A 16,421-nucleotide genomic window follows, 5' to 3' on the forward strand; every position below is an offset into this window, starting at 1 on the left:
TTGCTATTAAAAATGTTATTGCTAAGATAGGTAGTACCTTTATTGGTAAAATATTATTTCCTTTGACATGTGTAATTGTTGCTTTATTGATACTAAGATTGGGGTGTTTGTGTTGTAAAAACAGGGGAGGGAAAAAGAGAATAATTAGAGGAAATACTGATAAGAAACAAAAGAGAGATTCGCAAGAAATAGAATTAGAAGAATTGAGGGAGAGTGTTTATTTGGAGTCAAAGAGGGATGATGTGAGGGAGTCTGGTGTGTAATGTTGTGTTGAAAAAGACATTTTCAATTTCTCCTAAAAATTGGGACTACATTTTTTTTTGGGGTTGGTTTTTGTGGTGATAAGATATCACCAAAGGGGGGATTGCTGGAGCAGAGTTTTCTGTTGAAAATTTATCGAGTTTTAAGCTCAAGTTTTGTCTATATGTTATGATTAAAATTACTAATATGAAATCATTAATTAATAGTTTGTTTTGTTAAAAGTGTAAACTAATCAACATTACTAATGAGAAGAAACAACTACACGTGGGATGCATATATGTTGCTTAATAATAATCAGACCCTCCAGGATTTCGCGATTTGCAAAAAAATCGCGAAATCGGCAGTTTTGTAAAAATGCCGCGATTTTTGCAAAACTGCCCGCGAAATTTGGACCGTCGTCAGCTCTTGGAAGGAGGCCCCTTTTAGGTCTGTGTTTACAGTACAGCTCTGCTCTAGTGGATGATAAGTACATGCTTCTGTATCAGAGATCTGTCTTTCTAATGTTTCCGGAGATAGGGGGAGGTCTCTTTTTAGCAGAACTCAAACTCGCCCGACCTGCTGGAATGTCGTCCCCCACGTGTCTATTCATGAATGTCGCCCTCGTGGGGAACAGGGGGGCGACTTCACTCCTAGAAGTAACCTCACCCCCCCCCCCCCCCGTGAATATTTGGTAGGACCGGGAAAGCAAGATTTCGGACAGCCTGAGCATCCTGTGGGGGAGCAGGCGAAGGTGGTTTGGGGGGGGAGGGGTGCCTAGACAGGGGCGCCTAGACAGAGCAGCAGCAACGTGTATTTGGGAACAAAAAGGTAATTCGTCCACTCTACAAGGTTTAGCAGAACAAGTGCTACATTTGAAAGAGTGTGACATGATGCAATAATGTCTAAATTCAGTGAGCTAAGATGTGCAAGATCAGACGTGCATCAGTTTCATAATTGTTTGTCAATATGTGCACACTCACCTTGACACAATTCTCCTTTCAGCACTGATTGTGGTTTTAAAATCCAGGTTTGCCTCATGCAGTGTCCAATAAAACGCGGCTACTTTCACTAGCAGGCTTCTCCAAGAAATAAAGTCGCCATTTGATCCTGTCTGGATGTTCTGGAAGGGCAGGAGCGGGCACCTAAAACATGTGTATGTAAAATCCTCTGTATTCCTTTTTACCATGGGAACGATGCCTCTGTTTGCCTTATTATTGAACTAAGCAGTCAGGAATAATTTAGACGGCTCTGAAATACCAAATGGCCCGAGTACACCACCTCTATTTTATCTGAATTTAGTTTTAGAGAGTTTCCCTTCATCCAGCGACTGTGCACGAGACAGGGTCAGAGGTTTACCTGCTTCTACACCAGGAGGAGGCCACAGAGGGTCTTCAACCCCCACCAGCACCCACACAATTGTTACTCAAGCCCTGAAAATTGTTTTATTAAAACGTGTAGTACCTTGTTTTTAGTATCGTAATTAAGTTTTTCTCTGTCCCCTCGAAATTGCAGGGCACACAATGGTCTCTCCAACAGGTATCTTAACCCTGTAAGATATTTTAAAATGCAGCCTCTATGTAACCAATTGAGTAACCTAGAACAGATTTACAGTCACAATTGTCATCTGTTACCAATATCTTTGCAGCAAATTTACAAATAGAAATATTATGTTGCAACCATTGTTGCAGGGCATCAGTGGCACCCTCAATTGGCAAAAGAGGGTGCCTAAGGAAGAGGTGTCCTGCCTCGGATCCCTAGGCAGCGGTGCCCCAACAGGGGTGCATACATGGCACTGGAACATCCTAGGGATAAATACAGCTCCCTCCCACGAGGTTAGGACTGGTGCTGTGCTTCCGTAGAGCTGCAGACACTTTAAACATGCCTATTTCAAAGTGGAATACTCTGCTAAAACAGCTTCCACTGATTTCAGGCTGAAAATGAATGATTATGAGTAAATTAAAGTGCCTCACAAATGCCGCTAAATTTCCCTATTTGTGCCGCTAAATTTCCATATTTGTGCCGCTAAATTTGCTAATCCATGCCGCAATATCCTGGGGGGTCTGAATAATGTGCGGTTTTACTAAATGAGTGTTGTAAAAGTGCTATTTGTTTCATGTTTATGCTTTTAAAATAACGTGTGCTAATGCTTTATTGCGTTGCAGAAGGCTAGATAATTACATACACATAAGGGTATTAGTGGGGATTAACACTGTTTAATCATTATGCTTTGGTAACGTTGTTTTGTGTTTCTTTTAATTAAGATGGTCCGTTTTGGCCTAAAACAAGATGGCTGCCATTTACAGCCTGCACTCGAGTGATTGAATTTTGATGAGAGGCCTTGCTGAACATGGTTGAAAGTCACCTGACCACAGCTTCTGCCTGGTTTAAAAATTTCCGTGAGGATAGCAGCTCTGGGAATGAATCCAATTGTCCTTGGAGAGGGATAAAGCCACAATGAACAATGATCAGTCTGCGGTGGCTCTGCTATGATACCAAGGAAGAGCATATACGAAAGTAACATTAGCAAACTCGAGTTTCCTTCTTCCGTATTTTTATTTTTGTGATTTTTCCTGAGCGGAGGTTTTCTAAATGTAACTAAGTGACATCCTTTCCTGCTCGCTCTGCTCAGCGGCTCAACGGATATTCAATGTTTGTTTGTAACTTTTACTTTGTTATTTTTATTATAAATATGCTAGACTAGAGAGGGTTCGTGTTCATTGCGTTCATCGCGTTCATTGCATCCATTGCGTTCATCGTGGTCATTGCGTTTGGACTTCTTCCTGAACTTATGCTGAGGACAGCAGCTCGAGAGACTTTACCGAGAGACCTGTCCTGACCCATTTAGCTAGAATAGGTAACTATGAGAATAATGATTTTGCTAATGATTGACTTTCATTTGAACTAATTTAGATAAATAAGCATTTGTTTGAATTACAGTGTTGGGTGGTTATTTCTTTGTCATTTATTGAGTTTTCAAATGTATTTCCTATGTTTAAAATCATGATTCATGACAATGTCATTATGGTCTCATTGACCTCATTGTAGATGCAGATTGGTTTAGGTTATCTCTCTCGTACTCAGTGTGGATAGAGTAATAGTGTGAATTTTAGTGTGATGGGCCCTAGCGTATGATGAGTGTATGTGTGTGTGACTGTAGGTTTACTCTGTCCGTGGAAGTAGGGAGAATTTATATGCGCCGATCTGCAGCAGTGGTAGGTGTCTTCAATGTCTAATTCTGCCATATAGTCACCTTGCTGGGGCAGAGTTATTACATCCTGCAGGGTATTACCCTGTGGTAATGTTCTGAGGGAACATATCTGTTGAGGGGACTGAGGACTATAATGGGCCTGATGGAGCCATCTTTTTATAGAAGAAGTAAAGGGGTACATACCTTTGCCCAGGTGGTGCAGGGGGGCCGGCTCGACGCCATACTTTTGAAGAAGAGCTTCACCATCTTTCTCTAAAAGACGAAGATGTTCCCTTCTGACAATGTGCATTTTGGGTGGAATGTTGGGTGCGCATAAGAGAAATTCTAAGCAGCAGCCCTTCTGAACTACTGTTAATACTCATTTGTCTGGTATGATTTCCCACCAGCACTAGAGCAGCTTTATGGTGACTACTGGTGGTAAGTTTGCGGTTGTCTTTGATAGGAGGAAGGTGGGTCTGTGTAGGTGGTTTTGCTACCTGTCTTGTACGGATGCCTATGAAAGGAACACTAGAGATGGATGTTTGAAAAACACCTACCGCCTTAGCAGTGTCTGTGCCCTTTAAGTTTTTCCAGCATCTGATCAACAGCGGGCAGAAGAGGTTGAGCAGATGCTGTTGTACTTCCGGTTTAAAAACGTAGCCAAGGATGCTAGTGTCAACCCTTGAGGCAATGTGTTAGTTACATCTCGGGCACAAAGGATGGTGCTATTGCAGATGGGCTTCCCTTCTGCCACCAATTCCTCTCTCCTGTCTACATTTGGGGAGATTCTTAAGTAGGTTCAGTATCTTGTACCAATGAGCTCGGTTGTGTCAGGAGAGCAGGCCAATAGAGTTGAGGCTGACTGCACTGCTTCTCTTGTCCTTGCTGCACCTATTTTCTTGATTTTCCTATCTGAAGGAGGAGCATTTTCTGTGGCTTGGGAGTTTGAACACTTACATGAAGTGTGGACCATGATGGAGTCAAGAGGTTTGCGGCCACAAACTTAGCCAAAGGCTGACGTAGTGTGCCCCCCTGTACTAGCCTACATCAGCATGCCAAATAAAAGGTGGGTGGGACTCAAAAAATGGAGAAGTGGGTGCCAGGCTGGCAGCAGCTCCTTATTCTCAATTTTGAATGGGAAGCAGTGATCCAGTCCTCTTTGGCGCATACACTGCTGCGGGCCAAGGATAAACAAATTAGAAGACACCTGCTCCCTTGTCCATGTTGGGATGGAGAAGACGCTAATCTTTGAACTGGCCCCTGTTCCCAAGTGTAAGTAGGGGTCGAAGGCAGTTGACACGTTACCCTGACTCGCTCTCACTTTTCCTGCAGAATCCAGCTGATCATGGAGGAGTGGGCTAACCGTCACCCGTCCGCTGCTTTCTATAGGATACCTTTCACAACAGGAATTCAGATGCAGTATGGTATAAACCAACACCAACGTCTACCTTTGTCCTCATGCTAGCATTCTATAAACTAGCTATGATGAGTCTCTTGGCAGTATTGAAGGTTGTGAGGATACCTAGCCCTCTTAACTTTGTATGCCCTGCAGCCATCTTATCCTGGAGTTCCTATCTCCACAGGTTTGTGAACATCGAAATGGATGTACAAAGTTGATCCATTATGAGGTACACAGACATAAACCTAACCTCTCAACGGCATAACCTCTTCTGTTTATAGGCCTTTAAAAAACGTACATGAATTTCAGTACTACTCCTCAGGACAGTAGAGCAATTGGAGGCTCTACCTTCAGAAAAGCACCTCACCTCTAAAAAAGGCACTGAAAGTGCGATTCTGGCAGGGCAGGAGGACTGACAATTTATGGTGCTGCTCCTGTCCCACCAAACTTTAAATGACACCCACGGTCTTCACAGATACAGTTCAACAAGTATCTACTAAAAAACACACCTAGGAAAATGTTTTTTTTCTATAAAACACCTTGCTTTTTTTACGTCAAATATGTATAGAATTAAAATGGATGCTATCTGCTTCATACCTACTCCAGTGATCTCCTTTTTGATTAGCTGCAATTCCATATGCTGAATTTTAATTCGTACTAACAAGAAGTATATTTTGCCAACAATTACATCTTTTAAGTGGTACCTGTGGAACATACAAAATGAAGCATTAGTGAAACAGTACTTGTTGATGCTTTTTAAAGATATTTTCAATGAAGTTGCTATGGTAAGAAAAAGCCTAATGATATAAAGCAATACGATATAAAAAATACGTAATTTTATGCACTTCATATCGCTCTAATGCGATCTAATAAATGAGTCTCTAGGTTTAAATTCAACGATTTGCAAGCAAGAAGTAAAAAGTAATGGACATAAGCCTTCACCTCTGTTAATTATGGGATAAAGCAAAAATCACATGGAGACTGCTGCTTGGCAACAAAAAGGCCATGGGCCATGAGTTAACAGGGCATGCTTCAGTCTGAAATGGTAACTTTATTAATCAACTTCTCAAAACGTCTAAGTGAGGACAATGGAAAGAAAGTAGGAAAAGATAACAGATAAATGTGATTTCTGACTGAGAAAGTAATGCTAAACACTGAGGTTCTGATTCATGAGAATGAGTGTTTAATTCTCCATCAATCACAGGGTAGGAATGAGGATCGCATGTGAATCTACAACACTACAGGCTGCAAACAAATTATTACAGATAAGTAACGTTTTTCCGTTTGTGGCCCGTGTTGTGTATCGCAAGCTGTGCATAGACTGAAAAGGCACAATTTAAGTAGCAGCAAACACAAACAAATGAAATCCATTTACAGTACATTGCAGTCCTGTAAGAAACTGGCTCTATATATACACCACCAAAATGAGGTATGGTGTGTATAGAGTCCAAGTGTCCCCAGAGGTAGGCAGAGGTTAAAGTTAGATAGAACCTTACTCTCTTTTTGTGGTAGAGTGGTCGAGCAGTAAGGCAGTATCAGAGGACAGTGTTCAGCATTTGATGTACACACTCAGTCAGCAAATGAATTCACACACTCAAGAACTGAACTCTAAGCCAATTGTTTTTGTATAAAAATATACTGGTTTATTTCAGGTACCAAGCAAGCCTGGAGCAGGTAAGTATAAAATACTTTGCAGTAATAAGTTACTTGATTGAAATACAGTTTAGAAATTGTACTTGATTCGATTTACAGATAATGTAGTAGATTGCAGCACTCAGCAAATATAGTACATTGGAATGAATAGGCTTTTTCAACAAATTACAGGTAAGTTATTTTTACGTTACTTTTTCTAACTCAGCGCTGGATGCCTAGATTCAGCACTGGGACATTTCCTGAAAACAGTTGAGTGAATACGTTTTTGTTATTTGCACGATTTTTAAAGAATATCTTTCGTTTTCAAAACTCCACACTTAAGTCGTTTTTTGGAAGGAAAATTGTCAATGTTATCCTATGGAGGGAAAACAGGTTATCAGTTTGCAGGTAAGTAAACGACTGTGGGAGTTAAGGTTCTGAAGTTAGACTCAGGGGTCCCCCAGGGTCAATGATGCACTGTTGCTGCACCCTCAGCGGCACTAGGACGGCCAGGTGCAGAGTGTTGAGGCCCAATGTTATCCAATGAGGGACAGGGGGCATCCGATTGGTGGCTGCTGGCAAGCAGGCCACTGGGTTGTGGGAGCAAAGCTCCTAGTTTTTTTTTTTAATTGTATTTATAGGTTTTTAAAGAAATAATACAAATCAGGCAGATAATTGCACGGCACAACATACAATGACATTAATGGCATCGGCACATGGATTACATTGTTATTTTCCTTTAGAACCTTAGGAAGAAAACATGCATGAAAAAGGAAAAGAATAAAAAGGCACATTTCAGGCCAGAAGATCTAAACGGTGGTGTGATCGCGTTACTCAGAGGGTAGAGGGTCAATGACAGGGAGAGGGGGGTCGTCAGTAGTTTGAGCAGGGGAGGCCCGTATAACAGTGCTAGGGGAACCAGGTAAGGGGCTGACTCCGGCAGTTAATCTCTGTATGTAGGAAATGAGGGGGGCCAGATGTCGGGGGGATGGCTAGCAGCTTGCATCAGGTCCCAAAATTCACCCAATAACGTCTGGCAATGACTAGAGTCGTTTAGCCAACCAGCCACTGTAGGCGCCGGTCTACGCCCCCAGTGAAGTGACACCCTGCGTTTGGCAAGGACTAGGAGCATGGCGGTCAGCTTGCAACTAGCGTTAGGTAGATGCTTGACATAACCAAGGAGACACACCAACGGGTCAGGGTCTATTCTCACAGAGGTGATATCACTAATGGCCGCACATAGAGCCTGCCGGTAGGTGGAGACCTTTGGGCACATCCAGGCCAGGTGTGAGAAGGCGGCAGCGGGAGCAGAACAGCGCACACACCTATCGCTAGCGAGGAGCCCGATTCTATGCAGTGAAGCGGGGGTACGATATAGTCTGTGCATATATTTAAAAAGGATTAACCGCAAGCGATAGTTAGGCGACAGGCGTTTTATCTGGTTGCAGCAATACAGCCAAACGTCTTGGGGGAGATCCCTGCCAAGGTCCTGACTCCACGCTGTGCGGGCTCTGTCAGTGCTAGCAGGGGAAGCGGCAAGCGAAAGAGCATAGAGCCTGGTGAGTAACTTCCTAGAGGAGCTAGATGAGTATATCAACTCGAGGGCAGCAAGCTTCGGTGGAGGGTTCGGAAACGTGGGGTGGAGTTCTCTACAGGTAGCTCGGATTTGGTAGTAGAGGAGCCGATCTAGCGGCCCAGTATCTTCGGGAAGGGCGAAGAAGGTATCGGCAGGGTAAAGGTCAGCCATAGTGGTGAGGCTTAATGACGCAGCGCGTTTAACCTTGCCGGAAGTTTGAAAGGGCGGAAACGCCGGATTACAAGCTAGCGGCATGGAAGGAGCATAGAGTGTAGATAGGCCAGCCAGTCTCCTGAGTCTGTTCCAGGCCCAGCGCAAACATTCCACCGTGTCTACTTCACCACCAAGAGGCAGCAAGATCAGCTTCGACAGCAACGTGGGGTTGGAAGGGGGTAGGGTGGAGCCAGAAGTGAAGAAAGCTGGCTTGGGCGCAGAGCGTATATAGGCAAAAGTCAAGAGCACCCATGCCCCCAAGGGACAGGGGAAGTGTGAGAATGTCGTAAGCTATTCTGGGTTGTCGGCAAGCCCATACCAGCGCGATGATATGTAAATTCAGTTTAAGTAAAAAGTTTGAGGTGAGTGGGATGTTTAAAGAGAGATATAAACATTTTGGGAGGACGACCATTTTTGCTGTCGCAATGCATCCCGCCAGCGACAGAGGAAGTTTTTGCCAAACCGGTAGCTTGGACTCCAGCCAATTTCGTAGCATGTCCGAAATTAGAGCGCCAGAGTTCGTCAACATCACGACCGAACCAGATACCGAGGTATCTGGTGGGGCTGGACGCCCAGACAAAAGGTAGTCTGGGGTGAAGGGTTTAGTAGCGTCGGTAAGGGGGAAAAGAATAGACTTACTCCTGTTGACCTGGATGCCAGATAGGCCCCCAAAGCGCACAACCTCCCTTGTCATAGGGCCGATATTATCTTGCGGATTGCGGATGTAAAGCGTGACGTCATTCGCATACATGGATACAACCAGGGCCCGGGCCGTGAAGCCAAGGCCGCGCTGAGTGTGGTGTTGCCGGAGCCGCACAGCGAGAGGTTCCATAGCGATGGCAAAAATCAAGGGGGAAAGAGGTCACCCCTGCCTAGTGCCCCTCGAGATGGAAAAAGGATCTGTGACATGTCCATTGATGCAGATGCAGGCCATGGGGAGGGTGTGGAGAAGCTGGATCTTGCGCACAAAGCCTGGACTGAAGCCCAGGCGAGGGAGGAGGTAGAAGAGGAAAGGCCATTCAAGGGTGTCAAAAGCTTTAGTGGCATCTAAAAGTGTCGCAACAGCAGGAAGAGACGGGTTTATCTGGTGAAGCACGGAGAAGATGGTCTGAAGATTATGTGAAGTGGTGCGCCTGGGGATGAATCCAGATTGGTCAGGACACGCAATCAATGACATTAGGGGACGGAGATGAATGACCAGTAGTTTAGCATAGATTTTATTGTCAATATTAATGAGGGACAAAGGGCGGTAGGAGTCACAAAGCTCAGGGGATTTAATCGGGCATAAGGAGAAGGATGAGCATGACTTTTTGAAGAGAAGGGGGGAGGCACCCGCGCTCCAGAGAATCATTATACATGGCAGCTAGGTGAGGAACTAGGAGGGGCGTGTATTGCTTGTAAAAGGCCGGAGAGAGGCCATCAGAGCCAGGGGCTTTGTGCCCAGGAAGCCCCGAGATAACAGCGGATATCTCCTCCTGGGTGAACGGTTCATCCAGGTACTCCCGGTGGGCATTACCCAACCATAGGAGTTCGATGGTGTTGAAATATTGGTCAAATAGCTCGCGGGAGGGCACCGCACCTGCGGAGTAAAATTGGACGTAAAAAGCGGAGAAGTGGGCGATGTGAACCGAAGGGGAAGTGATTCTGTCAGTGGGACCTCTCTGTAGAGCAGTGACATAGGAGGAAGCATGTGGGTGCCGGAGTAAGTTGGCATGGGTTTTGCCGGGGCGGTCGCCTTCTCCATAGCGGCAAGCCTTCACCACTTTGCCTAGAAATGCCAGTTCTCTATCTGCCTCTTCCTGGAATTCAGAAAGTTTACCTCAAATCTGGGCCAGAGTTTCGGGCCGTGGGTTGGAGGATTGTTGAAGGTCCAAAGCTTTAATCTCAGTCTCGAGGCGCGCAAGGGTGCCGCGAAGAGAACGCAGCACTCCAGATTGTTTGGAAATACACTCTCCCCGGATTACTACCATAAAGCCCTCAAAAAGGGTAGAAGGGGACGCAACCGAACCGACATTCTGCTCGAAGTAATTGACAATAGCAGTGTGGATCTCCTCCTGGAAGGCTGCATCCCGGACAGCGTACGGAGGCAGCCTCCAAGCGAACATGCAGCGTGCTCAGAGTGGGAGCTGTAGGCGTAGCTGCACGGGAGCGTGGTCAGAAAGATGTAACCCATGAGGAGGCATCACGAGTGGCGAGCCTAAGGTCCAGACAAGACCAGCACCCCCGCGAGCCAGACATGCAAGTGCCTTCGCCCCGATCCAGATTGGTGTGTCTCCACAAGTCAAGCAAGGAGTGGTCGGAGATGATTGCATTGAGAAGGGTGGTGGACTGGGGGTGCTGTGCATGCAGACCTGAGCGGTCAAGTGTCTGCGAAGGAGCGATATTGAAGTCACCCCCCCCAGAGGAGAGGGCAAGGACCCAGGGAAGAAATAAGTTGGCACACATGAAATTGTGTGAGAAGTGTCCCTTTTAAAATAACATAGCGGCCCTCGGAGTCGATAAAAGATTTAGTAGTGTGCCAGGGGGGCCTGAAGCAGGATGGAGATGCCATGGGAATAGTTAGAATAGAAGGACGAGTGGGTCCCATCCCAGTGTCGCGATTTCAACCTGGAGGAGGTAGCAGAGAGAAGGTGGGTTTCCTGAAGGAAACAGATGCGTATGAGGTGTGCGTGCATAAGGCGTGCTTTATGGTGGTCATTTAAACCTCTAATGTTCCAAGTCCAGATTCTATGGTCAGCCATTGGTGGTGAGACAGGGATATAAAACAATGCGTGCCAGAGTGTTAAAAACAGCGAGTGCCAGGTTGTATAAGATGCAATTGAACGCCTTTTGTGACCAATAACAAGGAACAAAACAAAACAATAAGAAAAACAGGCCTCTAGGAGGAGGCAACATCTCATACCATAAACCCCCCAACCTCTCACCCACACCAACCCCCCCAATTAGGTTGAGCTACCCACCCCACCCCCCGGGGCCACCCCAACTGGGAGGGAAACAATGAATGGCAAAGTAGGGAATCCTGCCAAGGAGGCATGGCTCTGCCAGGCGTACACCCCTGCCACAAGGACAGGGTGGCCAAGCCGCATATAATGGTGGACATCAGGGGCTAGAGCAAGAGGACCAATAGAACATCCCCTCCCCAGGGGGACATCGTAACAATACAAATAGAAAATCAGGCACCGATGGTGGCAACGGTGCTATAGGAGAGCGAGGCAAAGCGAGCATAAAACGGACCAGAGGTGATCTACCACAGGCAATCCGATACCCAATAACACATTGTCAGTTTAGTCACGTATAGAGTAAAAACAGGTGCGGTTACAGCATTGGGCAGCAGGACAGTTAGGTCTGTTAACAACGAAGCAAGCACCTGAAAAGCAAAATCCTTGCACTTTGTATCGAGATCAGTCATTGTTGCTCAAACCACCAGTATCGGCTAGCTGGGAACTAGGTGGGGTGAAGCGGTGCTATTCATCAAGTTTCTTAGTGCAGGCCAGGGCATTTTTTGGCTCAGTAAAGACGTGCATGTGGGAGCCTTGCTTGACTCGCAGCTTGGCCAGGTAGGCCGGGGAATAGGAGACGTCATGCTTCTGGAGCAACCGTTTGGCCAGCAGGATCTCGCGTTGGGCGGCCTGCACCGCCAACGTGTAATCGGGATAAAAGGCAAGAGAGTTGCCCTGGTGGCGAATTTCACCCTTCTCCCTGGCAGCACCGAGAACTGCGTTACGATCCCGAATATTTAACAGTTTGGCGATGAATGGACGAGCGGGCAAGCCAGGAGCAGGCCTCGGACCCAAAGAGCGGTGAGCCCGCTCGACAATGAAGACCGGGGATAAGACATCACCAAATAGGTCACGCAGGAGTTGCTCAACAAAGTCCTCCATTTTGGAAATGTTGGAGGATTCGGGCACGCCCGTAATGAGGAGGCTGCTCCGCCAATAGCACGCCTCCAAATCCTCATTCTTATTCTTGATGAGTTCCAGCACTTTGTCCATTTGGAGAAGCTTTTGGCGGTCACCAGTCACAGCGTCTTCAACATCGGAAACCCTTGCCTCCACGTGGGCCAGACGCGAGTCGTGTGTGTCCACCCGGGCCATAACCGTGTCTAGGCGAGTGGACAGTTGGTCAAGTTGGGCGGCGATGCCAGAAACGTTTGCCTTACATCCAGCATGATGGCTTTTAGGTCGTCCTCTCGAGTTGAGCCAGCCTCAATCTGTGTGGCAAGGTCGCACGTATCCGTGGGAGATCCATCTTGACGCGTCAGTTTGCGCTGGTCGAAGGCCAGCTTAGGCTGTTTGGGGTCTGCCTTACCCATGCCCAGGCCGCCACAGTCACCAAAACGCAGCACCTCAAGAAAGCAGGTGTGACGAGATTGCCGAAGGGGAGGCCGGGGTCAGCAGGGAACTCAACGGCCGCAGGCAGCACGGTGGACACTGCACCGGACACGTGCCTCAAACAGGAGGTGGAACAAGAAAGGAGCAGACCTGAGAAGCCGGCAAGCGAAAGTATGGCTTATGCAGGAGGCCAGCGCCGAACCCGCCACCAGGGACAGTTAGTGTATGAAACAGATGGTGAGGTAGGAAGTGGTAGCTGGTAGGGCCCCCAATGCGCAGCGGACCTCAATGAATGCGAGGGTGGCAGCAGAAGATGGGCCACAGAGGCGGTGCTGTAGAAAGTCGAAGCCTCTGGAGTAGTCTGGGATTGGTGCAGCAGGCCAGGCAGCAATATCGGCGATCCCAGGGTGGGCCGGCGCAAAACTCCCAGCCGGAGAGGCAAGATGGCGGGGTCTCGACGGGAGGCCCGTGAACAGAGGAGCGGCGGGCAACGGGGAGATGCAGGGAGCACGCCGTCCACATCGCGGGGCCCAAATCAGCACAAGGGATGGAGCAGGGTTACTAGAGCTCAACCATGGGAGAGATGGCCTGGGCGCCGCGGTACGGCCCACGCGCCCCCGACCCCATCACTGGCCGCCCCACCAGCAGAGCCTCCTTACCGGACCGCGTGAACATATGGACTCCAGGGATCAGCAGCGGGCAGCAACAGATTCAGCGAAGTCTCGCAGGCAATCCCCCCGCTCCACGGCGTTCCGGCGCAGCCTCCGACTGCGCTCCACCAGGCAGGCCCGGCTGCCGCGCGCAGGCCAGGGGGGCTCGACAAAAAGCAGCGAGGCGGTGGAGTCGGGCACCCGCTGAGGGACCTCTCGTCGCCCCACGAAGCAGGGAGTCAAGAGTGCTCAGGTAGGAGAGTCAGCCCCGATGGATCCACAGGATGATGTCGGATTTAAGGCTTGCCCGGCGGAGCCCACTTAAAGTGCGGTCATCTCGCATCCGGCTAACCCACGCCCCCAAGCTCCTAGGGTTAAGGTCAGGGCAAAGGGGGAAACAAAGTAGCACAAAAAGGAGCATCCTCAGTGGCACTGGGGCGGCCGGGTGCAGAGTGCGGTTTCGACGTCGGGCTCCCTGTTGATTTCTATGGAGAACCTCCAGTTTGCAAAAGCACTGCAGGCAGGGAGACGAAGAACTTCTGGGTGCGACCACAACTTGGAGAGGTAAGTTGGGAAGTTAACGGTTGGCTAGGCACAGTCTGTTTGGGCACAGAAGGCCGTGGGGTGTCGGGAGCAGGGGTGCCTTTTGGGGTCGAATCTTCTTACCAGCTTCGGGGGCCTTCTGGATTTAGGCTGTAGGCAGGTCAGGGGTCGCCAGATCTCAGGTCAGGATCGCCGGGGTGACCTCCTCGTGCTGTTTTTCCACTCGAGCTCGGGCTGGGTTCGGCGAGTGCAGAGTGGGCTGGATTCGTGGTCTCTGGCTGGCACCAGAAGCTGCAGTTTGAACAAGTCCGGTATTCACGGGAGATTCAGTCTTTGAAGTGAAAGCAGGCAGGTCCTCCAGGGTTTTTGAGGTTGCTGGCTGCAGGACACACCGGGATTTCGCAAGAGCAGATTCGAGGGGAGACAGGCCTGTAGGGCTGGGGCCAAGAAAGTGGGCGTCGTTCTCTTGTTAGCTCTGCACGGCTCTTTGTCCTTCTTATCTTCTTTTCTGGTTGTTTCTGGATATGGGAAAGTAAGGTTCAGGGTACCCCCTAAATACTAAATTTAGGGGTGTTACAGGTAGGTAAAGAGCAGGGACCAATGGGTCCCTTCCCTGGGGTGGGTACACCCCCTATTTTATCACTCTCCAGTGGGAGGGGGGCAGGAGCCCGTCTCTGGTTGGCTGGGTCCCCCCATCCTCAAGATGGCGGGGACTCGAGGTTGTGTTTCACCTTGCCTCCCCCACCTGAGGGGTGGAGTTGGCAGAGGTGGGTACACCTCTGTTGCTTATTTGTTTTACCCGCCTGTTCTCCCGCCCAAAGCGGGGGGTAGAACCTATGGGGACCAGTTGCTAAAAGCAGCAATTGGTCTGGAGAGGCTCACAAAGGCGGCATGACTTTGAAGCTTCTCCTTCGTGAACCCTGCCCATCCTGGGGGAGGAGACTTGGCACCTCGTCCCAGGATGTGCATTGTTTCAGGCCCCCGAGAGCAGCAGCTCTTGACCCAGGGGTCCAGGTCACGTCTGGTGGTGGCAGCCTGGGCAGCCACTCAGTCAGGTCACTAGAAGTTGGTTGAGCTTCAGGGGGCATCTCTAAGATGCCCTCTGTTGTGCATTTTACATTAAATCCCACACTGGCATCAGTGTGGGTTTCATGTGCTGAGAAGTTTGATACCAAAACTTCCCAGTATTCAGTATAGCCATTATGGTGTGGTGGAGTTCGTAATGACAAACTCCCAGCCCCATATACTCTTAATGGCAGCCCTGCACTTACAGTGCCCAGGAATGGACTTGGGCACTGTAGGGGTACAGGGCTCATGCACCTGTACCCGGTACAGGGCCTCTAAGGGTGGCACAATAAGTGCTGCAGCCCTTAGAGGCCTTCTCTGGTCACAGGGCCCTGGGTACCTGTGGTACCATTTACCAGGGGCTGACATGTGGCCAGAAATGCCAATCGGGTTTAAGCTTCAATGCAGTTTTAGGGAAGGAACATAGGCCCTGGGTACCTGATCAGCAGGAGCCTAGGGCACACTCAGTCAAAGAACATCAGCAATTCAGCAAAATGTGGGGGCATACCATGCAAGAAAGAGGGCACTTTCTCACATGACCCGACCCCCCCCCCCCCCAAACAAAAGATGATGAGACTAACCTTGCCCTAGAGATTCTTCATTGTCTAAGTGGAAGAACCTGGAAAGTCCATCTGCATTGGCATGGGCAGTCCCAGGTCTGTGTTCCACTTCAAAGCCCATTCCCTGTAGAGAGATGGACCACCTCAACAGTTTATGATTTTCCCCTTTCATTTGCATTAGTATCTGAGAGGTCTGTGATCAGATTGAATTAGGAAGTGAGTACCAAACAAGCATGGTCTCAACTTCTTCAGGGACCAAACCACAACAAAGGCCTCCCTCTCAATGGCACTCCAACACTGCTCCCTGGGGAGAAGGCTTCTGCTTATAAAAGCAACAGGTTGGTCTTGGCCTTCATCATTGGTCTGGGAAAGGACCGCTCCTATCCCTCGCTCAGGGGCATCAGTCTGCTCTATGAACTGCTTGGCATAATCTGGAGCCTTCAGAATTGGTGCTGAGCACATTGCTTCTTTCAGGGTGTCAAAAGCCTTTTGGCAACTAACTGTCCAGTTAACCTTTTTGAGCATCTTCTTGGAGATGAGTTCTGTGAGGGGAGTCACAATGGACCCATATCCCTTCACAAACCTCCTGTAGTACCCAGTCAAGCCTAGGAATTCCCTGACTTGGGTCTGGGTTGTTGGAGCTGCTCAGTCCAGGATGGCCTGGATCTTGGGCTGTACCTGGCCTCCACCAACAAGATGGACCAAGTACACCACAGTGCCCTGCCCTATCTGGCATTTGGATGCCTTGACAGTTAGACCTGCAGTTTGCAGGGCTTTTAAAACCTTCCCAAAGTGGATCAGGTGATCCTGCCAGGTGGAACTAAAGACAGCAATATCATCAAGATAAGCTGCACTAAAGGACTCCAACCCAGCAAGGACTTGATTCACCAACCTCTGGAAGGTGGCAGGGGCATTCTTTAAACCAAAGGGCGTAACAGTGAACTGATAGTGCCCATCAGGTGTGGAGAATGCCGTTTTCTCTTTTGCTCCTGGGGCCATGCCAATCTGCCAGTACCCTGCAGTTA

The 16,421-nt window shown here is 48.6% G+C and overlaps 1 protein-coding gene across 1 annotated transcript in view; it reads right to left on the reverse strand.

Annotated features, from left to right (window-relative positions):
- VPS26A (VPS26 retromer complex component A) overlaps positions 1–16,421 on the reverse strand; it is a 363,728-nt gene that overhangs the window by 70,594 nt on the left and 276,713 nt on the right. The window contains exon 6 of the mRNA XM_085603584.1: positions 5,424–5,530. Within this exon, the coding sequence (XP_085459710.1) occupies positions 5,424–5,530 (107 nt within the window). The remainder of the gene's footprint in view (positions 1–5,423; positions 5,531–16,421) is intronic.

The sequence above is a fragment of the Triturus cristatus genome, chromosome 1_2 (genome assembly GCF_964204655.1).
Source record: "Triturus cristatus chromosome 1_2, aTriCri1.1, whole genome shotgun sequence".
Taxonomy (NCBI): Eukaryota; Metazoa; Chordata; class Amphibia; order Caudata; family Salamandridae; genus Triturus; species Triturus cristatus.